Here is a 23999-nt window from a genome sequence, read left to right on the forward strand (position 1 = left end):
TTCATGTATACATGCAAACTAGTCTAATACTTTGGTTTGACATAAAAAAATGTGAATATATACAAATAGTTTAATGGTCCATCTCTTTGAATGATTTTCATTCCTAATTCTAGGAGGGTACATGGGTTGACCCAAATTCATGAATGAAATGTCAAGTAATCTTATCACTGATGCACTTTAAATTTATTTAATTTGATGTAGTCATATTATGAACATTTCCAGTTCATTAAGAGAGTGGGGATGACCTCCAGGGGTTCATAACCTTAAACCATTAGATGTACATAACATAATAACACAAGAAACAAAATTATGTATTATATAAGTCAAATGGAAAAGTTTTGTACTATTTTGGAGTCACATAATCATTTGTCATTTCAGCGACAGGGAGCGGCTAGGGAGATTGGAACCCCCCCACCCCCCACCCCCCACCCCCCCCCCCCCCCGGAATTTGCAGAGTTATTTAAATAGGACTATATTCTGATTTACAGAAGCAAATAAAAAATTACTTTGGATGCCCTCTCCCTTTAAAAACATGGACCTCGATCACCATCATTGTTTTTATTTTGTTTGTTTGTTTGTTTGTTTTTTTGCTCCTCAGGAAATTCTGGGCTGGAATTTTTTTTGACTGAGGTGTGCCCCCCCCCCCCCCCCCCCGGAAAAAATTCCTGGATCTGTGCCTGTAACTGTAATGTCGACAACGGGAGATAACTCTTCAGAATGTGAAATTCGTCTATTGTGGCATTCGATGATCCACTCTCTACCATCGGCTCACACATTTAGTGTCTGAGAGAGAAACGAACGACAGCTCTGCATAGGAGATTGCCGATGATCTTTGATCCTTTTTAAACTTTAACCTAACCATTTGCATTTCAGTTTATTTTACCCCAATCTCTACTTAAACTTGTACTTACCGACTGTCATAGGTCCTGTCAACTTCATGAAATATAATCCAATTAAAACACAAAATGAATTAATTTCCACTGATATGCATGTAACACTGCACCATGTGCAATCATTAAAAATGATAATGGTAAAAGTAGTACTAGTACTGGTAGGGTGACGCAAGCCCAATGTGATGTAGAAATTTTCAAAAAGGTGTTCACATACATGTACAGTACAAGAACAAATTTTAAATTATCATAACAAACGATGTTTTAACATAACTTTGCCATCTAGGTCTATTTCCAAAAACAGGCAAATTGTGAGTGTGTGTGTTGGGGGGGGGGGGCAAAATTGATTGGGTATGGCTTTTCAAGGAGGTTTTTGCCTAATCAAATACTAAAAAAGGTATGCACATTTTGATAAATTCATCAAAAACGCTTTGTACTAAAATAATATTATTTGTTGTTGAGAAAATAAATTTAAAAAGTTCTAATTATGGGCAAAAAATTTATACCCCCCCCCCCTTTATCAAAACCTAATTTACATCATTAATTAAATTCTGTTATTTCAGACTGGTAATGAATTAAGTATATGAAATGCGTATAAGAGGTTCATGAGTCACATGGTCACCTGAGCATTTTATGCTCGATTTGACGAATACATGTACTGTGTAAATTATAGAATTATTTGGACTTTTTCCTTGGTAAGGAGTGTGCATTTAGAGGCAAACACCTTAGTGCGGGTATTACTGTCTCATGACAGCATCTAGTTATACACTGTACTACATAATTCCACAAGCCCATGACCATGCCTATACTCCACTCCACTCAGTAAATAATAATTGTCCAGGTTTTTTTTTCCGTTAATGCATGAAATGTTAGTTACTGAAATCATAAATGAACTGTACATCACAATTTACTTTTTAAAAACAATGCTATGAATTTAACTCTAATAACAACTTCGATAAACCTTCATTAATTGTCACTTATTTTGAATCGTGTTAAATGACCTCTAAATAATTTTCTATACATACCTGATCTTGAACGCTGTTGACAAGGAATTAATTAAAAATAATACTGTCAAAAACGTGGAGTGTGTTCTTGAACCTTCTTATAATAAAATTAAAATAAAAGCAATCATCAAAAGGAATACGAACGAAGAGAATATAATTATACCGTTATTTTTACATTTTGATTGATCATTAATTAACCTAATTAAAACAATTTAAACTTCTTCGACTAGAGAGTTCCAAAGTGTCTAAAGTGCGCCAAATTCAAAGTTTAAACTACGTGTACTATTTAGTGTTCCTAGGAACGCACGTCTCCTAAAAAATAAAATTAAGGTGTTTTCGACTTTTTTTATATATAGTAAACAGTATATTATACGTGTATTATATTTCATGCATGTGTATGAAAAGAAAGAAAAAACATCGTGATTCTACGTATTCTTTAGTGATTTAGTATGTGCGATGAGAATGTTACAATGAAATGGAGATACGATTCCATAGCAACCATCGGAAACATTGATTCATTTATTGTCAAGAATTTTCTTGCTTCATCAATGCTTTGTCTAGAAAGGCGATTTCTTTATAAAATGTGACATGTTTTCTTGCATTATGAAAAATATTGTGCATATCAAATTTATGAACTTCATGTATTTTGAAAAGTAAGTCAATTCCAAAGTCACAAGGTCAGTAACCCTCTATTTTACATGTACAAAAGCACTTGTGTCAAGCAATATATCAAGTTAATAGAATAAGATTTGTATACTATATGAAGCCGATGTGTCTAAAATTGAAACTAGATGGGGTTTTGACTCCCCGCGCCTGCGATTTTCAGCTATTAAATTTCTATGTAAAGAAACCAAAAGAATGACCTTGGATCCCAATAGGAAACACAAACCCCTCGTAAAATGGTCTGTATCCGAAGAAAATTGACACAGGAAAGTGATTTTTCCTAACACAACCCCACGCCACAAATAAGTTTTTTCAGGTTTTAGCAAGTTGTTTGCTTTTTTTTTTTTGCCTTATCCAAAAATTTCCGAGTCTGATACTTCCTTGAGTTTGTGTGGAAACTTCCCCCACCCCACCCCCCCCCCCCACCCCCATTTTGGAAAAAAAATCCTGGATCCGCCCATGACTTATCTTTACTACACAAATATTCTCTGCTATGAAATTTTGGTGCAGTGTTTTTCCCATTTATAAGGTTGCAATGTGTAAATGGAGGATTCTCAGTTGTGTCGAAAGCTCATCTGCATACTATAGTCATTTGATGGGAATTCATCTCTTCATTTGTAACTGTACCTGTTACCCTTCTCCGTAATCATCTCTTAGTTATGCATATTTCTTTTATGTATGAAATATAAAGATGATTAACAGTAATCAAGTTCAAAAGTCAATTGAAACAATACAAATCAGGAGCAGAGTAAACATGGACCTCTAAAAAAATTAGAGGTGGGATCAGGAATTATGGAGGAATAAGCATCCCCTGTCGAGCGGTCACACCCGCCGTGTGCTCATTGTCATGATCGGGAAATAACGGAAAAATTCGTAGACAATCCAGTGTTTGAATAATGGTCTAACAATTAGTACGAAAACGTCAGTCAACATTCGACTTAGTGATAGATTGTATTTGCTGACAAGGTCATTGTATCTACCATAGAACTTGCGAAATGAAGACTTTATCTTTGTTTCATCAACTTGTTTGTCAATAGCTTGCCCCATTTTATAAATTGTTCGTACGTGGAGCATGCCCTTGCGTGACAAATCAACTGGGAGATATATAAACCCGATAAGCAGGTGATAAGGTATATTACTACATAAGTAAGGGAAGTCGGGGATAGAAAAGTTGAAGTCAACATGTTAAAAAAGTTTTGTTGTTAGGTTACCATTGATGTCTTTTTCTATTAAATATCCAAATATGAAACAGATGCCTCAGACTCTATGGTATCTTTTATTTTAAATTCACTTGGATATACAAGTATCGAGTCGACATATGAATGGAAGTAAGTATTGTTAATTGATAAAACGTCGTTGAAGGCCACAGCAAGTGTCTTCTTTTCATGTATACGTTTTTGAATAAATTCTGCTTCATATGAATGCAAAAATAGTTAGGCTAATAACGGGCGCAATTAGTACCCATGGAAATTCCGACAGATTGTTAGAAGACCTGATCTCCAAAAACTACTTAGATAGAAACTCATCACACACATATTTTTAATATCTACTTCAGAGGACTTGTGTGTACAATCAGAATGTTTTTTAACAATTATAATTTTGCAAATGACCAATGACAAGGTAAGTATATTTACGAGTTCCATCGTTATTGAAAAAGCGGCTGTCTATAATGTAAAAAAAAGCCTGGACTTTAATTTATTGTGGGAATGGTTTAATGAAGTGTTGAACAGTCGTACATTTGAATATTATTGATTTTCGTAAAATTTTGTGATTTCAGAGCAGTTCCTTGGAGTTTTTAAAGTATCCACATCTGATTTACACCACTTCTCGGAAATATTGTTGTAAAGTACTCATGTCTCTGTACTTGCATGCAAGACATCATAATCATGCATTCCGGACAGTGCCAGACACAAATACAATAATAAACGTCTTTTCGTCTATGATTAGAAATGTATCATCCTTCGTCAGTTTATTTGACTACCCACACCATACACATGAGACATGGTCTATAAATACTTGTCTTCAAGTTTCATCTAATTTCTTTGTTGCAAGAACCACATTAAAAGACGATTTCTTGCATTGCGTTGGACGATTTAGAATTTTTTGTTTTCTTTATTTTTGGTTACATATTTGTACTTAAAATTAAAAATAAAAGAATATCTCTAGCCTCAAATCTAAAAAAAAATATACATATGTAAATAAACATCATAAATTGTATAGTTTACTATATTATAAACTTCGTAAGAAGTCTGCGCTTTTAAATCCGTTGCTACACCCTGAATCGCGCCTTAAACAGTTAAACAAGGAAGTAAAAAAAAGGAAAAAAAAACAGATGTGTTTGTGAAATACTGATACCCCCGTATGGCAGCTTATGGCGAAGGTTAAAGTTTCTCAAATGCAAGTCAAACTCCAGGTCAAGAGATCAAAAATGTTGGTACCCAAAGAAAGGCCTTGTCCCAAGGAATATACTTGTGAAATATGAAAGCCCTAGTCCTAACTGTTGAAAGGTTATCGCGAAGGTTTAAGTTTTTTAAAAGTAAGTAAAACGTCAAAGTAAAGGTCAAATGGTTTCCAAGGGAAGGTCTTGTCACAAGTGATACACATGTTCATGAAATGAGAAAGCCCTAGAACTAAACGTTCAAATGTTATGGCCAAGGTTAAAGTTTTTCAAAAGTAGGTCGAACTCCAAGGTCAAGGTCAAAGTTGTTGGTATCCAAAGAAAGGTCTAATCACAAGATAAACACATGTGAAGTTTGAAAGCCCAAGTACCAACTGTTCAAAAGTTATGGCCAAGGTTAAAGTCTCATAAAATTTTGCAAAAGTGGGTCAAACTCCAAGGTTAAGGTCAAAATGTCAAATATGATGGTACCCAAAGATAGGTCTTGTCACAAGAAATACACATGTGAAATATGAAAGCCATAGCTCCAACCAATCAAAAGTTATGGGAAAGGGTAAAAATTTTTCGGACAAACAGACAGACAGACAGCTAGACAGACGGACAGACAGCACAAAAACTATATACCCCCGAATCTTTGATTACGGGGGCATAAAAAAAGAAACCGAAGAGGTAAAAAAATTGGAAGAGATTAGGCCATCTGTTAGCCCTATCCCGATTCGGGGTAAAAAGAAATTCGGTAGGTAGGTTGGTGGAAAAAAAATTCCAGAAGATTTAAAAAACAAACTTGTTGACGGGATGAGAAAATTCAGGAATGAAAAGAGAAAAAAAAAAATCATTTCCTGGAGGTTAGAAAAAAAATTGAGTCGGGCCATTTTTAGCCAGTCGGTTGGGAGAGGGCAAATAAACAATTTTTTAAAGATGGCCTTACATAAGGCCATTCCAAGTTTTTTCTATGTTTAGCGTCCGCGTGCGCCTTGGTTTTTGACATCCCATATCAGAAAAAACAAAGAAAATCAGGAGTCCTGAAATTGTTTATTCTGGTTGAAATCACTGAATTCTATGAATTAATCTAAGTATTTGTCTACAATATGTCATATTTGGAATATTGTAAGCATTTAAAACCTTGATTTTGCTGAAGAATAGATATTTCTATGGAATAGATATAGAAAAATAGATAAACTGAATCAAATCCTTTTGATGACATCATTTTTATGACTATAAAGACTTGTGTTTTACTCTTTGGTTTGTGTGTTTTTTGCGAATAGGTAGGTAGGTATTTGAAAGATGGGTGGACGCTAAACATAGAAAAAACTTGGAATGGCCTAATTTTATTTGTTCACACATGTCTAGAAATCAGTTTACAGACAAAGATAAACACATACTTTATTTCAATGTATGGAAGTGTTATTTACGATGTTCATTGACCTGAAACAAGTATCGGAGTGCGTTTTCCAAATAAAGTTAACTCATTCACACTTTTCACGTGCAGTAAAACCAGTTATTACGAAAAGGTAAGTATCCATCTTGTCATTTTAATAATACTATAATTATAACGATGTATATTCTAGAACAACAATGATTTTAGTCATCGATTGTGCCATAGATATGGAAAAACTGTGCTTAATTAAACTGTACAGAGATGAGTATTTTGATTTTTATTTCGCTGACAGATGGCCCCGTTCTAGTTTTGACAGAAGGTAAGGCGTATGTTTGATATCAATTCCCAGTAATTGAAAGTCTTATGAGCAGTTCTTTACTGAATTCTCAGAGACGGATTTCTGCATGTAGTTTGCCGGGAAAATACATGTACCAATTTTTCACTACTTTCAATTGTTTCTTCTCACATATCTCCAGGTTTTGCTTTGTGGACACATGATGTATTGTACTACAAAGGTATTCCTCATCATTTCGACATTTTGCTTTGCTTCATGTTCTAAACTTGTTGTTATCCTCATGGACGGATTTCGATGGGATTATTTTGACCACGTGAATCTGCCTGGTTTTGCTAATATGGCGAAAGAAGGCGTGAAGGCGGAGTACATGTTGTCAGACTATCCTACTTTATCTTACCCAAATTATTACTCCATCATGACAGGTAAATTATTCTGTTTAGTTCTTACAACGTTACTTAGTATAGTTATTTCAAATGGATATAGTCTTTTTTTCAAAATTACCTGGATATTTTTTTCTTGAAATTTTATTTTTGGTTAATGAATTTGAAATTTTACATATATAAATATGTTCCTTTTTATGCTCCCGTATCGAAGATTCGGGGGTATATAGTTTTTGCCCTGTCTGTCTGTTTGTCCGCAAAAACTTTAACATTGTCCATAACTTCTGATTGGTTTGAGCTATAGCTTTCATATTTCACATGTGTATTCCTTGTGACAAGACCTTTCTTTGAGTACCACCATATTTGACCTATTGACCTTGGAGTTTGACCCAGTTTTGCAAAAGTTTACCAAACTTTAACATTGGCCATAGATTTTAAACAGTTCGTGCTAGAGCTTTCATACTTCACATATGTAATCCTTGTGACAAGACCACCTTTGGATATCAATTACTTTGACCCTTTGACCTTGGAGTTTGACCTACTTTTGGAAAACGTTAACCTTGGCCATAACTTTTGAATGGTTGGTGTTAGGGCTTTCATATTTCTCATACGTAATCCTTATGACAAGACCTTCATCTGGATACAAACAACTTTGACCCTTTGACCTTGGAGTTTGACCCGGTTTTGCAAAAACTTTAACATTGGTCGTAATTTTTGAATGGTTTGTGCTAGCGCTTTTATACTTCATATATGTAATCCTTGTGACAAGACCTTCTTTTGGATACCAACAACTTTGACCCTTTGACCTTGGAGTTTGACCTACTTTTGAAAAACTTTAAAATTGGCCATATTTTTTGAATGGTTGATGCTACAGCTTTCATACTTCAAATTTGTAATCCTTGTGACAAGACCTTCCTTTGGATACCAACAACTTTGACCCTTTGACCTTGATCTTGGATTTTGACCTATTTTTGAAAAAACTTTTACCTTGGCCATATTTTTTGAATGGTTGGTGCTACAGGTTTCATACTTCAAATTTGTAATCCTTGTGACAAGACCTTCCTTTGGATACCAACAACTTTGACCCTTTGATCTTGACCTTGGATTTTGACCTATTTTTGAAAAACTTTTACCTTGGCCATAACTTTTGAACGATTTGTGATACGGTTTTCATATTTCACATTTGTCTTTCTTGTGAGAAGGCCTCTCCTTGGGCACCATTAATTTTGACCATTTGACCTTGACCTTCATGTTTGACTTACTTTTGAAAAACTTAAACTTTTTCCATATCTATTCAATGGTTGCTGCCAGGGCTTTCATATTTCACAGGTATATTTCTCGAGACGAGACCTTACTTTGAGTAGCAACATATTTGATTTGCGTTTGAGAAAATTTAACCTTTGCTATAAGTTGCCATACGGGGGCATCAGTGTTTCACAAACACATCTTGTTTTTCCCTATCTTATGAAACAGGTTTACATTGTGAATCCCATGGTATGGTAGGAAATTTTATGCATGATGTTACCAATGACAAGAATTTTCTAATTGGTGTAAATCCAGACCAGAATCTCTCTATTTGGTGGGACGATGCAGAACCTGTTTGGATCACTGCTGAAAAAGAGGTTTGAAATAAAGCTATCAAAACAAAATTCTAATTAGATTAAATTCGCAGTCAGTCTGGAATTATTTTAATTTTTAGATTTTAGGGCGGTGTAGAATTTAAAAGTTTGTATTGTAATTATTATTTTATTATTATTTTTTTTTTCAATTTTGGCAAAAATTGGTATAGGATTATTGTAGTTAGGGAAACATGAGATTAATATAGCCAAGAAATGATTTATTCCCCTCGGGGAATATGATTTTTCTTCGTTGAATAAATCTTCATATCTCCCTCCCTTAATGCAATACATGCATTGTAAATGTATAGAGATAAGTATCCACCCAAACACATTTTGCCAGCATAAGAATGGGTCCATCAAATTCTGTCATATATGTTTCGTGATATAGACATGTAATAAGGTTTCGAGATTTAAACCTCTACCCCAGGCCACATAAGTCATAATGGTAGGGATTCTTATGTAGACTTGTCCTTTGCTTTACTTTTATGTTACTTTATAGGTTACTGAATAACGTCATAGAAAAACTATTCAAAAGATTCATGTACGTGTGCAGAGTGGTATCAGACGCTGTACTTGACATATATATTTTTTACTTTCTCACTTTTAGAGGATTAATTCTCATACATGTAATCTCCATGTCGACAAAACTTCCATCAATGATAATGTCTTTAAGGATGTTTGTATAAATTCTAATATAAAGTATTCTATATGGCGTATATTTTCTAGAAAAGTTATGAATTTGTGGTAAACATTTTCAAGTGTCTGTAGTCCTATATATACAAGTTTGCATTCGTCATGTTTTTGTTTTTTTTTTATTCTGCACGTAGCCTATATTTGGTTGGATGACAACATTTTGTTTTATCGAGCAAGTCAATACCGACGTTGTTGCAAGTCTTGCAAGGTATATTGATAAGCCTCGTTATGATGTTATCAACAAGAATGGAAGAGTGTCTGAAATTGAAACGTTGTTGAAATAATTTTTTAAAAATCTTACACAGACCAAAAATGCGTTAATATCGAAAGGGTCTCTCAGATGCTGCATGTGTCCTACATGTGCAATTTCTAGATGAGCGATCAGTATGGAACCAGACTCATTTCGACAATATTAAGCAAATTGATCAAACTTGCATTTAATTTTTTATTGAGGATACATCCATGATTTGATTTTTGTCCTGGTGCTGCATGTGGGTACAGTGGGTAATCAGAACACAATTTTAGCAACTCTTAAATGTAACTCGATTCTTTAGCAATGTAATGAATAGTAAGAGTAATTTCTATTTAAATTAAGGACATGCATGCAAATAAATGCACTGCATGTTTACATAATATAACAGTAATGAAAAATCTGTAGTTCGTACTGCTGTTATTATAGAGAGCGCAGCGAGCGGCGCGAAGCGCCGCACTGTGAGCTCTTAAAGCAACGCCTGGGCGAAGAGAAAATTCGGACTTTGCACATTGATCCAAACAATTTTTTTTCCGCAGTAACCTCTGGTCCCATAATGCAACAAAGGTTCAACAAAAAATAAAATCACATTGATTTAATGGACATTGCAGAAATAAACAGTAGATTAAACATTCTTCATTAAAACTGCCACTGTTCAGGCTTTGATTTCAATTGGTAATTGCAACTTACATACGACGTCATGTTGACGTCAGAGTCTGGACGTACAAAATGTCACGTGCGGTTTGAAGAGACGGATATGAATTAAAACTGCATAGGTATCTGCGCTCGTCCTAACGGTCGCACCGTCAACATATTAAAACTGGTCTTACATGTATAAGAATTGTATAAAATTTATCGTAATTAAGATACATGTATCACTTTCTGTCTCGCTTCCTCTCCCCATCTCTTAATGTTGTTGCGAAGATAAACTCGTAAAAAGTATACATGTATTCCATATGTTTTCTTTTTCAATTAAGGGAAAGAAATCTTATTTTTTCTACTGGCCAGGCTGTGAGGTGACAATAAGGGGCAGAAAACCAACACTTTGTGTTGATTACAAGTTATCTCTTATACCTGAATTTGAGTATTCTCTGCAAGAAACTTTAAAACTCTTACATAACGACACAGCGGATCTTATAGGTAAGCAAATGGGGTTATATGATGTTTTAGCCTAAAATTTTACAAGATATTATCTGTATTACTTATTTGTATGAAATTACTTGAAAATATTAATTAAAAATTGAGGAAATGCAATATTAAAATAGAATTTTAGGTTCTTCCAGAGGCCACCAAATCATTACTAAAAACTTGTGAAATTCATTTTCGGCCGGGGGCCTTCGGCCCCCTGCACCCCCTGATGAGGGGCTCTGCCCCCTCAACCCCCGCTGAGGAGGACCCCCAGACGCCCTTCTACTTTTTTTATTTTCCCCTTCTATTTCAAATCTTAGTGACAACCCTGTTTAGGTCCCATTCCAGAATTTTCAGAGACTTCACCATATACCAGTGTAGGGCTTCAAATTTAGGCTTTTACTCGGCACTTAGGGCCATTGAGCAGTGAGGGTTCTTTATCGATCCAACGCCTACCGTGACACGGGATCACGGTTTTTAAGGCCTCATCTGAAAGACCTGGCGCGACTCTTACTTCTTATGCCGTGCGTTTGGCGAAGGAATAGTCACTGCCTATGTTTACGTCTTAGGTATATGGCATGGCCCACAAGAATCGAACCAGGGTCTCCCGATCACAAAGCGAACGCCTTCATACTAGGCTACAATTAGAATGGGCTGTTTACATGAACACAACTTCATTACGATTTGCATTTTTCATAACTGATACCTTATAAATTTCTGATTATTGAAAAATAAAAACACCACAAAATATTCATAAATATGATACATAATCGGCCAAAGAGATAAAAAAAACAACATAGGACATATATATATATATATATATATATATATATATATATATATATATATATATATATATTGTAAATAATGATTCAAGTTTCTGAACTTGTAGGACTAAGTGAGTGTATTAAGTAAATTCTAAAAAATAAAAAATTAAAAAAAAAAAAAGCATGTATGAATGTATGAATGTGATCTTTGTATAATGTTGTATAAAATTAAAATTACAGGAATATACCTGGAAGCCCCTGACCACTATGGACATAAATTTGGTGTTGATTCTCAAAATTTAACAATTTTATTGCAAGACATTGATAACAGTTTACAGAGCTTTAGGCAACGACTGACATCACTTAATTTACAAAATGACGTCAACATAATGATTTTTTCTGATCATGGGATGACCAATATCACAAAGATGGTAAACATTACTGATGTGTTGGACTTACAGGATATTAAGGTTATTTTGTCAGAGGTACCCTATGTCAGTATCTGGCCAGTGGATGGAAAGCTTGAGAAGGTATTATAATTTATTAACTAAAGTCTTTTTTGGGGAATTGCAGGAATTTGAATTAAAAGCAAATTTCAAGAATTGTTATGAAATCACTGAGACTACGTTATTCTACATTATGAATATCAAAAATTAATAATCATACAAACAGTGTGCTGTTATATACCTGACAATAGTTGAATCCACACTTTCAAGTTATGTCCCTTGGCCGCCATCTTGGGGAAAAACGCATGGAATCCTCACTGTAGCCTTTGTAATTTTCGGGTTTGTAACTTTGTTATTTGACTGGTAAAAAGCTTCGCATTTTGTGTACTGATTGCCCCAAGATGGGACTATCCACGCATTGAAAGATAAAAAAAATTAAACACAGTGGTTTCAACAGAACACGTCCAAATGTTTGGTAGCATAAAGAGGAGAAATGTTGATTCTTTCCCTTTTGACCTTTTGATTGACCCTGCAAAGGGACACAACTTTTGCAAAGTGTGGGTTGGACTATACCAAATATTTTGTTATCCATGAATGACTTGCATGCACTATATATTAAAATAGAGAATGGTCTTTCTCGCGGAGTAGAAAGAGTAAGACCCAATGTATACAAGTAATACACTCAAGTTAACTTACTAGTCACTTGTTTCTCACAAGTTTAAACACATGATCTTGGATTTTTATTTATTTATTTTTATTTCAGTATATTGAAAAGTAAAAATGATTTTTCAAAAATTAAAATTAAAAATTTAGAGTTTATTCTGGAACAATTTTTATTTATAGAGCCAATTTTATCAAAACTTTTATATAGAAAATGATCCTTTTATACATTGATACTTTACTTTCCACACGATAATGATTATTCTTTCAGTTGCTAAGTATTTTGAAATTGAAGCATTGCAATATAAAGCTATTAAATACATGTGAAAAACCTGGTAAAAGAGGGTGAGGCCAATCACTTGAAATCTTGAAATGTTTTTAAAGATTTGTTCAAAACAACAACCGTGTAAAAAATTCTACAAGTGCAATTGAGAAAAAGTTTCTTAAATCATAGATAAGTTTAACGGAGTATTTAATGGAAACAAATTAATGCATGTATATACTTGAAATAAGTTTTTTTTTTTTGTAATTATTAGGATGTACATCAAAGCCGAATCTTATTTCTCCTAAAACACCATTTTGGATTTTGATAAAAATAGAGTACAGTGTATTGCATTGTACTTAATATATTATTTTCATTTATTCAGTAAACAATTTAATAATTTTTTGCCAAGAACTGATTTTTTTTTCTGATTACTGGTTGATTTGAGCATAATTTCATTAAAATTCAAGGTTTACAACGATTTAGTAACAGCTAACAAGCCCAATATAACAGTTTACAAAAAGGAATTAATTCCTGACCGTTATCATCTCAAAAACCATCCACGCACAGCACCAATTGTGATAGAAGCTGATAGTGGAACAGCGATAGTGGCACCATGGAAATGTAACGAATGCGCAGTATGTATTATACACGTATCTGTACTGGTCAGGGAGAATATGCAATGGTGAAGTGTCCGTAGTCCATCGATCAATCCATTTGGTCGTCTGTCTAGCTGTCCGTATTTGAGCATCTTTTTGATAATTATGTTTTCGGAACTTTCTGGGGTTTTTTCATTTATGCTTCATTCAAGGGGAGAATACATCAATTTATGCATAAAACTCCTCTAGCCATGTTTTAACACAATGGTAACTGTTACTGCTGGGTTACTGAATATAGTCTATATTCTCTATAATTCTTTCAAACTGCTACTGGCAGTTACAAATTGATTAAAACATGGTTAAAAGCTACAAGACTTAAAATTCTGCAATAGATTTGGTCTGGTCCTTGTTTAATTGATAACATTTGCATACGACTTTAAGATACATAAATCTGACCAGTTATAACTTTCAATTAAGAAATAAGTAACAAGTTTAAAAACTTCTCTGGGAAATGAAGTGGGTCTGTCACGTGATCAAATCCTGTGAAGGCGGAAGGGCTTCTCAGAAGATTTGATCACGTACCGACCCACTTCATTTCCCAGTGAAGTTTTAAACTTGTTATTTATTACTTATATATGCATTTGAGACGGACAATTGAATATAATCGAATATATTAAATATTGCACTAACTTTTCGTCGTAGATTTTGACAAAGTACGCAAGGTGTAAATCGGCTTGAAAAGCGGTTACGCTTCAAATTCATCTGGCAAAGGATTCTGTTTTGAAGGGAATATTCCGTGAAAGTCTACTTGTGATCAATTATCGTGAGCATATTGGTGTCTAGGAATTTTTGTATTCATGAGAACCCATATTCGATGTTTAGAAAACACAAGAAACACGTCCGATGTTTGATAATAAAAAAGTTGGAGGAATTTCGGTCGGAAAGGGATGGATGGAGACACTTGTCCGGACCAGTTAACTTGAAATCAAGTAAAATTTGATTAGAAACATAAAATCTACGATTTTCAGTAAGGCATATTTATTATGATGTTGACACGGAGACACTGGCGACAGCTTACATTGTTAAGACAACAATCTCGATGATCGATGATGGAGGTGTGCCTACCGAACTTCCGAAGTGCAGTGTTTGTCAGCTGTTTGTGGCGTGATTGCATGACATTGATATTTTCCAACAGATTTTCAAATTTATTGTGCGTAAAGTTTAATGAAAAAACATTATTGCATTCAGAGGTCTACAAGAAAAATAAGAGTAAACGTTGAGACTATGCAAGTCAGACATCAAACTTATAACACGTAGTTTTCTATTCTCTTTGTAAAATCGATCAAGAACTTTATTAAATACTCGTTTATATTGTAAATAAAATGACTATTATTTTACTTGCGTATTTTGTACAGTTTTATGCATGAAAAAACATGCTATCTTGTTAAGTAGAGTAAGTCTTTTTATGTAAATATTACTGCGCTGTGTGATTAGGTCACGTAATGACCTATGACCTTCGAAAAACTTCATACAGATATGAAGATATTTGCTCTTTGTATGTTTATATAATAAATACCACAAATGTATATTATTAACTCGTACATGTATCAATATTGTTGATAAAGATATACTGCTAAATTCTTTCACAATTACCAAAGTTTCGTTTTTATTTTACTTAATTACAGTGATTTAAATTATAGAGCGATATGCCTAACATCTTTAATCTCTAATGAAGAAAAGATTATAACATGAAAAGTTCTTGAAAGATGCAAATTCAAAGCAAAGTAGTACCTCGCGACATGTACTAAAAATGGTTACCTTTATCGGATGCTTTGGATGGAATCAGAAGTCAACCGGTTGAAGACGATCACAAGAAAAAAAAAACAATCAAAACAACAACAACAACAACAAAAACAAACAAACAAAGAAAAAGATATTTAATATTTATTTAATCGTTTTACAGTTTTCAGTTACTTTTAATGAACAAGTTACATGAACATCTGTAAATCGCATTTCGATTTCATACAAATATATTACTATACTTTATTAGGATAACAACAAATATTACAGCCTTTTTATCAAGTTTTTTGGTAAGTTGTAAAGAAAGAAACATTGTCACTTTTCAGGAATAAAACTAGGACAAAAAAGCACAAATACTTTATATATGTAAAATCTTATAATTTCTTGTAGACGTTACAATACATGGCCATGCCAGTAGGGTTTCTGGTTATATAGCTTCAAGAATAATAATGGAAAGACGTGTCTTTGTTTTGCATTTTTTTCTCCTTTTAATACACCAAGATAGTGAAAATTGAATTTCTATCGTTAAACAAGGGTTATTTTAAACCTGGAACAACATCCAAAGGGATGCACGGATATGACAATACTGATCCAAATATGAGAGCAATATTTCGAGCAACAGGGCCGGGTAAGTTTAGTGAAAAACCAACACGTTTTTTATTTTTATTTTCAGACAAAAAAGCTTTCCTAACATTTTGTACCAGTGTACACTCCTGTTTTGAAACATTTTGATCATTTATTACATTGTAGACTAAGTATGATTTTGTTTTATTCTCATTCAGCATTCAGGAAGAATTTTGTGAGCAAGCCAATAGCTAATGTGGAACTGTATCAGATAATGTGTGATATTCTTGGAATAAAACCAAAGGAAAACAATGGTACTTGGAGTAATATCGCACAAATGATAATAAAAACTGATACATCATCTGCAAGACCAACAGAATTCTTCTTTCCTTTGTTTCTGTTTGCCATTTTTAATGTTGTACTCACCTAATTTATTATTTTAGGTAAAATTTATACTGTATTCAAACTCATTTAATGATATAAAACACAGTGTGATTGACTCCCAGAATACTCTACAATAAATTTCAGATCCTTGAAGCAATGTGTACAATCTTTAAGAAATAACATCCAATAAAAGTTTTAAAATGATACCTTATTACTTATATTTACATTTGTGACTGATTTATTACAAATAGTTGGGTCCTATAGTTTTAACCCCATAAATTGATTTATTTTTTTCAAACTTCAACGGTATAAATTGAATGTGTTGAGCGCGTTGATCACTTATGACGTCACTATGAAATTACATAGATCGTTTATGACAAAACAATCAATTTATGGTCGCATGACGAACCTGTTTTTACAGATGTGTAAAAACGACTTGTTCAAATAGTGTTATTAAGGGAAAACATTTTGCAAATGTAAATATTTGCAATTAACAGAATTGGGAAAAAACATTTACATGTATTTACGAGGAAATATCAAAAAGTTCGTAGACTGAAGCGATACAATTCATACTATGTAGACTGTGATCCCAAAAATTGTAAGATTCATAAAACAACGAAAGTCTCGGAAGTCTTGGTAGTTTTAACTTGATACGTTGATTATTGCCAGTTGAAGTACAAAAGATAATATATGCACCCGGCACAGTAAGCGGTGATTTTTTATGACGTTCGGTAACGATTCTAGTTTGATCGCTGACTGAAACACATCTTTACATTGATCGCTGACTGAAACACATCTTGTATATATGATATGACTTTAAAATTTTATGAACAAGCTGATTTCAGAACACAATATTTTAAATGGATCTATACATTCTAATTTGACTTTGGCAGCTAAATATTCTCCTATAGGAATTTAAAGGTGCTTGGACACAGATTTGAAGTTAATATTTACTCAAATTTTCTGTATAATTTCATGACTTATATGTTGCTATAGCATTTCATACGAAAATTTGATAAAAATCTTATTTTATCTGAAAGTTATTGAAACTTTGAATTTCTGGACGCGTTTGATAGACACATCCTTGCACTTTCACAAATTTTAACTTTATCCTTATTACTTTAGAAAAGTAGCAATTTTGTTGTTTTAATTAATGAAAAATACTAAAACTATAATGCAGAAATTTCAGAGTAGAAATGTAGAAAGCACAATCCTCTCACGAGTATTGTCAGTCCGTGCTCAGTGGTGTGTGCAGAGTTTAACAATTGAACACACCCGGTGAATCGTAAACATTAACAACAACAGAGCTCGTGCCCTGTTTACAAAAACAGTTTACCTTTCACGGGTGTATTCAATTTGTTAAACTCTATACACAACTACACAACACTGAGCACGGACTGATAATACTTAAGTGAGTAAGTTTTGCTTTTGCACCTTTTTACTCTGAATTTTCTGGATTATAGATGTAATATTTTTCATTAATACACAACAAAATTTGCTACTGTGTTAATCAAACGCCTCCCGAAATTCGTAGTTTCAATAATTTCCAGATTAAATAAGTTTTTAATTTTATTTTCGTGTGAAATGCTATAGCAACATATAAGTTGTGATATTATACAGAAAATTTGAGAAAATATAAACGTCAAATCTGTGTCTATGCACCTTTAATCTCTACCGCACGCGAGCAATGTTACTTTTCGGTTTGGGGACACCAAGACCGCGAATCGGCATTGAATGTGTCTCTCCTCTCTCAGAATTATTTGTGTAATTCAGCAACAGGTATTCCGTACTACATGTATATCGTCTCTTTGCGCCTGTTCAAACTTTCCCAAACGCTTTGCGGTTTTTCTAGACACAAACAAATGTTCAGACTAATATCATCGTGACATTCCTACCTCAGTGAAAAAGTCGAAGTGCCTTGGACGTCAAGCAAAATAACAGGACAAAAAGAGCCAGTTATATCTGCTATAGGAACAAAGAATTTGTTCGTGTATCAATTATCCTCATCATGAATCTTGTGCGGATGGTAATTAGCATTGTTAAAATATATCACCCCTTAGAGATGTAGGTAAGAAAAATATTAATACAATGAGAACAAACGCCTTGTTTATCAGAGAGTCCGTGAATGAACAAAAGACAATAACAATGGAAGAGAGCACATTTTGTGAAACTCGTTTAATATGCGAAAAAATAATGAAACTGAGATGAATTGGCAGTATAAACATGGCTAACCCAATGCTTGTGGTAGTCCTTTTAATTCTATATACAATGTATATCTTCGTTGCTCTCTTTAATTACCTTTTCAGTATCAGGCTACAGTATGACCACCTGAAACTCTTATCACAAACTGAGACTTTGGAATCATGTGGCATTATTCTTACAAATTGAATGAGATATTATCTCATTGCATATCGTTTGTTTCATAGATGCTCTGAAGATAGCAAGTCTTAAGATAAGACGCAATTTCTATAAAACACTTTTGTAAATCAATATTGATAAATATGTTAATTTTGGTCTGCTTGACATCTACAACATTTTAGTACATCATAAAGATTTTGACTTAAGCTTAAGATGTTGCATGGTTCTGGTCTCCAAAAACTGCATAGATACTGTCAATGAGAAACTAGAGCATCTTATACATGTATCAACCTCGGAATGCTTGTGTGTAGAATCAGAATAATTATAATCATAACGATTTCGATTCTTTGAAGATAGGGAAGACCAATGCTAGAAAAATCATATTGTGTTTTAGAATTTACACACCACAAGGGATGTTGTCTTGCGCTACGCTACAAATGTCAGTTTCTGGCCAATGGCAATGAGAAGAAAACTTGACATACGAAGTATGTATAAACCTTACCCTTGTATACAATCGAATATATCCTAATGATAACTCGCAAGTTTAATTCTCAAGCTGGTTTGTTAGACAATGTCAATGTCTCGAGTAGTCTGTCGAAAGCGAGACTACTGCAGGTGCTGTATTAGTCTATATAATTATGATATATCGGTAAATATATATGACAAGCGTATTCGTGGTAAAATTAAAGATATGGTGTTTTAGAGAAGAAAGTTAGTACAAGACTGGTACAAGTAAAATGGTGTTTTTCGACAAGAGAAGAAGCTTTTATTGATTTAATTTACCTTAACCTTCTGTTTTCAAACAGGGAAAAAAATTAAAACAGTAATTATACTAAGGGTGAAAGTTTTTGAAGTTGGTCTAAAATAGATTATCTAATTATGGTAATAATTCGAGCTTTTCTCTCAATGATTATGTATTATATCGTCGTTGATTCAAGAATTTCCTGAAAAGGTTAGGATTTACATGTTATTCTTTTATCATTTACCCAGTAAGTTCATGAACTCAAAACTGACATAAATAAAAGAAATTCATATAAGCTTTGTAATTCAAAGTTACGTTACGGTAATAATATTTAGTTCGTCATTTCCAGATATGCTTGTTTTTCTTTTTCTTTTTTTTCCCCTGCTTTTGAAAGTGTTGTCTGAAAAGAAATTGAAGGCATTTACACAAATATTGACTTTTTCACAAAATACTGGCAATAAAATCAAAATTCTATATACAAGCAACAAAGTCTGTCTCTCACGTGCTGATATTTCTTTTAAAGATATAAAATGAAACTTTTGTCTACATATAACTTTTAGAATTGTTTAAAGTTAATATTCGACTAACTTTAAGAGGTACGTTTTTCCTTTGGATTTGTTTTCTGCAAGGAGATGGTTTCCTTTCTTTTTCTACAATGAAGAAATACTTCTTGATAGCATGTAAACAGTTTACAGAGATTTACGTATATCTGAGTTATAAAACATATTTCTATTTTAACATCATAAATTTATTTGTAATTATTTAAAGTTTACCTTCTTTTACAATTAATTATGATTATTGTTGCAATAAAGAGCAAGGACAGAAAGCCAGCAATACCCCCTCCAACTATCATGAATAGATCTGGAACAGAAAAAAAGAAGAAGAATTTCTTGAATAAAAAATTTAAATATTATATAACTTTTATTCAGTTGTCATAGTTATCCTGTTTATGAAGGAGGAAACCAACATTTTATAACAACACATACAGTGTGATGATTCTTTTTCGACTTTAGTGACTTTCTTCACAGAACATTCTTGTTGGTGCCGTGATCCTCTTCCAGGAGTTGTCAGCCCTAGTGGACATTGTGTACACGACAGTTGTCCTTCTTTCTCCTGGTAACTACCATAGTCACACTTCTCACACGTGCCGTCTTTATAGAATCTCCCTGGAGAACATTTAACTGGAAAAGGAAATAAAATTCAACTTGTTTAATCCAGATTGTGTAAAATCCGAAATCTTGTTTTTAAAAATTAAAAAAAAAATTAGGTCCCTTTAAATAAATTTTATTGGTTAGAATATTGTCTAATCCGGAATTTTGTCTAGTTTGGCCAATTTCTATGTAACCACTGATGTCCAGATTTGATCATTTTTACTTTGTATGCATTTGATAGTTCAATATTTTTTATTGTTCTATTTCTGTTCCAATTTTTTTTATCCAAAATAAATTTCTATTTGTAAACGATCTGATGAAAATAAAATGAAATCCAAGTGTATAGTTATTTTAGTATTTCAAGATTTAAAGAGATCATTAAACTTCATATTTAAAATACCAAAATACCACAATAGTATTTGACGACTGCAGTTCCCTCGGGGCAATTGACTTCGCTTTGTGCGTTAGCCTTTTCAACGTCTATTTCAAATTGCTCGCCATAGACCTCAATATCCATGGAATGATTAATGGCCAAGGCATGTAAGTTGTTCACAGAATTAACAAGGTTAGCATAACACGTGTCCGAGTCATCTTTAAAAAAGAAGAATTTACAAAAAGAAATATACATATATATATATATATATATATATATATATATATATATATATATATATATATATATATATATATATATATATATATATATATATTAAATAATAGACGATGTGCATGATGTGTATGTTAAATGGAAAAATAACTTACATTTTGTAGGATCACAGTTCATTTTTACCATGAACCCTACATTTTCCACACCTGTCGACCTCTTGTTTCGATGTTTACATGGAGTGATATTTACATTTTCCTTAGAACATATGCTATTTTGAAAACATTCTAGCTGTTTCAGACCATTATCTATTGCATATTTTACTTTTTCCTGTGCTTTCTTGAAGGTTTCGTCACACACAAGATTTTTATAGAAAGCGGAATATGAAACACTGAGCTGGGAACTCTCAAGGATTTCTGCATGAAAAATAAAATGACTGATACATGTTTTATAATAGAAAATTGAAAATAAAATAAATATTCATCTGAATAACGGAGTATACACATAGCTGGTCATTAATAAATACATGTAAATGCTCAAAAAGCTTACAATATATTCGTCTTTTTACATGTAACCATGGGATTTATTCAATTACCAGAACAGACAGGAGTCTTTCCATCAGGATTATCTTCGGTTTGAAAATCCCACATGTAGAAAGTATCCTCACCACATAGGTAAAAAGGTTTTGTTTCGTGATCAAAATCGTAGCCATTTTCACACTCAATTGTACAATTCAAGTTCTTTGTATCGTTGACACAGTCTAACAGAGCATGTTCTGATACCATCAACTGGCTGCAAACTGAATTAAATCTATGTAGTATAGTACTTATTTCATTGTTTTATACCAAGTAAGCAGGTCGCAATATGTTACAAAAGTACCTGGACATGTTGTGTTATTGCAAGTCTGTCTCTCTGTGTTGCTACCAAGGCAATCTAGTCCCCCGTTATTTGGAGCTGGGTCATTGCAGACTCTCGATCTATGTTGTGTCCCGTTTCCACAAGTCACTGAACAGGACGACCATTCACCCCAGCTTCTCCATGAACCATCGACTTCAATTATTGATCATTTTAAAAAAATAACATTTCTTATTATATGTACAGAACATTTTCTTCAAAAATGCATCTGCAAAATTTACTCACCAACTTGAACTTCGCAGAATGTGCCCCTATAGCCTTTTGGACAGCCACAGGTGTAGTTACCGATTCCGTCAATGCAAGTTGAGTTATTTTCACAGACACTCATTTGACAGTCATCCATATTAATTTCACATTTGCTTCCAGTGAATCCACGGGTACAAATACATTCAAAATTATTCAACAAATCTTTGCATTTACCATGAATACAAGGATACGACTGACAATCGTCAAAATCTGGAAAAACAAATAAAAATTAGAGGTCTATGGGCCACAAAGATCACAGAATGCACCTTAGAAATGTTGTTACATGTATACAGAAAAATTTGTTTGCATCATGATTTTTATACGATTTTGAATACTACCTTGGAACAGTTTATTCTCTATATTCTCAGGTAGATTTTTAACCCCATATTGTGGCCTCGCTCTATCATTAAAGGTAATTATATAACCGAACGTAAATGCAGTATATATCAATTTGACAACGATAGCCCTGCTCTTCTAGATCTGGAGCTGAAATTATGCTAAACTTAATCCCTCATTTAAGGGTCCACATTTTTCTCTCTGTTCTTTCATTTCAAATATCTTCCTTGTAAACCTTTGAATTCTAATTTAATCCCATCGATCATAATTTGAATAGATCTTTGAAATCTCTACGTTGGGATGCTTCCACATTTAGACTATTTTTAAACCTCACCCTGCCCTGGGGACGATGACTTAATAAATTTGAATTTGCACTCGTGTAAAATGCTTGCATGGTAATAAAATAAATATTATGGCCCTATTGGCACTGAGAAATTTTTCAGAGTTTTGCTAATCATTCCAATTTTTAACTTTGATCTTTGCTGTGGTGCCACCATATTCCCAAGAGGTATGGACTGAATGAGAAGATCTTAAAAAATACTATATATACTCGAATTCAAACTGTAATTCCCTGTTGTTGCCCCCACCGAATACCACTCCAGGTATTTAGTTTACAGTATTCAACGTACATTATCTGGAGATGCTTAAAAAGATATTTTTTCCAAAATGTCTGATTTCCCCATTGTGGCCCTGCCGTAACTCCTGGGGCCATGATATCAAATGTGAAACAACATTAAATTTGGATGCTTGCCTATTAATATAACTTATTGTAATCCTGCTGTACTTGATAATAAATAGTTTCCATTTCTACTTTTATGTTAATTTATGTTATGGTACCAAATAAGCCAGAATACTAAAAAAAACAACTTGAAATTAGACTGCGTCAGAGAGCGTTCACAAATGTTTGGGCTTTGCTGATCAAGTGGTTCTTTAGAAGAGGAATTTTAAATCACACCATCATGTTCTAAGAGGAACATGGCTCTTAATTTAAAATCCAAGTGGAATCCCTTTCACCAATGGATGTTTTGTTACAAGTTTGGCAGAAATTGCCACAGTTATTCTGAGGAAGAAATTAAAAAAAAAAAAACAGAAAATTTTACAGACATCAGAACACAGCCAAACGGGTAGACAGAAAACCCAACACAGGACACTTTGTGATCAGAAAAGCCCTTTGGCATTGTTTAAGTGAAACACAACTGATTGCCATTTTCCCGAAAAAATAGTTCAAAAACTTTTTTTCAATATCAACTACCAATTGTTTATATTATGGATGCTTCAATGCATGTTTGATGTGTACGAATCAACTTCTGAAATTAAGCATTGAGAAGTAAGATAATAATTATGATAATACGTGATACGGATATACATTCATTGTGCATTTTACCAAATTTTTATAAAGGTCACTTTACCATCACATTCACTAGGAATTTGCTTATACGAGTCTTCAAAATGTAATTCTTCAAATTG

General features: G+C 33.3%; 2 protein-coding genes across 2 annotated transcripts; one reads left to right on the forward strand and one right to left on the reverse strand.

The window, feature by feature from the left end:
- Nucleotides 1-6830: 6830 nt before the first annotated feature.
- On the forward strand, nucleotides 6831-16264 carry LOC133175311 (glycerophosphocholine cholinephosphodiesterase ENPP6-like). The gene is made up of 7 exons (XM_061310406.1): nucleotides 6831-7050; nucleotides 8482-8630; nucleotides 10548-10710; nucleotides 11706-11995; nucleotides 13304-13471; nucleotides 15767-15860; nucleotides 16015-16264. The coding sequence occupies exons 1-7, from the start codon at nucleotides 6831-6833 to the stop codon at nucleotides 16224-16226; spliced, it is 1296 nt and encodes a 431-aa protein (XP_061166390.1). The 3' UTR covers nucleotides 16227-16264.
- A 3785-nt stretch (nucleotides 16265-20049) lies between these two features.
- LOC133175312 (neurogenic locus Notch protein-like) lies at nucleotides 20050-23987 on the reverse strand. Its single transcript, XM_061310407.1, has 8 exons — nucleotides 23942-23987; nucleotides 22176-22406; nucleotides 21915-22085; nucleotides 21631-21834; nucleotides 21194-21451; nucleotides 20840-21022; nucleotides 20267-20461; nucleotides 20050-20141 (listed from the first exon to the last, which is right to left on the reverse strand). Exons 2-8 carry the CDS (start codon nucleotides 22291-22293, stop codon nucleotides 20050-20052), a joined length of 1221 nt encoding a protein of 406 aa, XP_061166391.1. The 5' UTR covers nucleotides 22294-22406; nucleotides 23942-23987.
- Nucleotides 23988-23999: the final 12 nt, after the last annotated feature.

This window comes from Saccostrea echinata, unplaced genomic scaffold (genome assembly GCF_033153115.1).
Source record: "Saccostrea echinata isolate AGI-Se365-2 ecotype Australia unplaced genomic scaffold, CSIRO_AGI_Sech_v1 ptg000062l, whole genome shotgun sequence".
In the NCBI taxonomy this organism is placed as follows: Eukaryota; Metazoa; Mollusca; class Bivalvia; order Ostreida; family Ostreidae; genus Saccostrea; species Saccostrea echinata.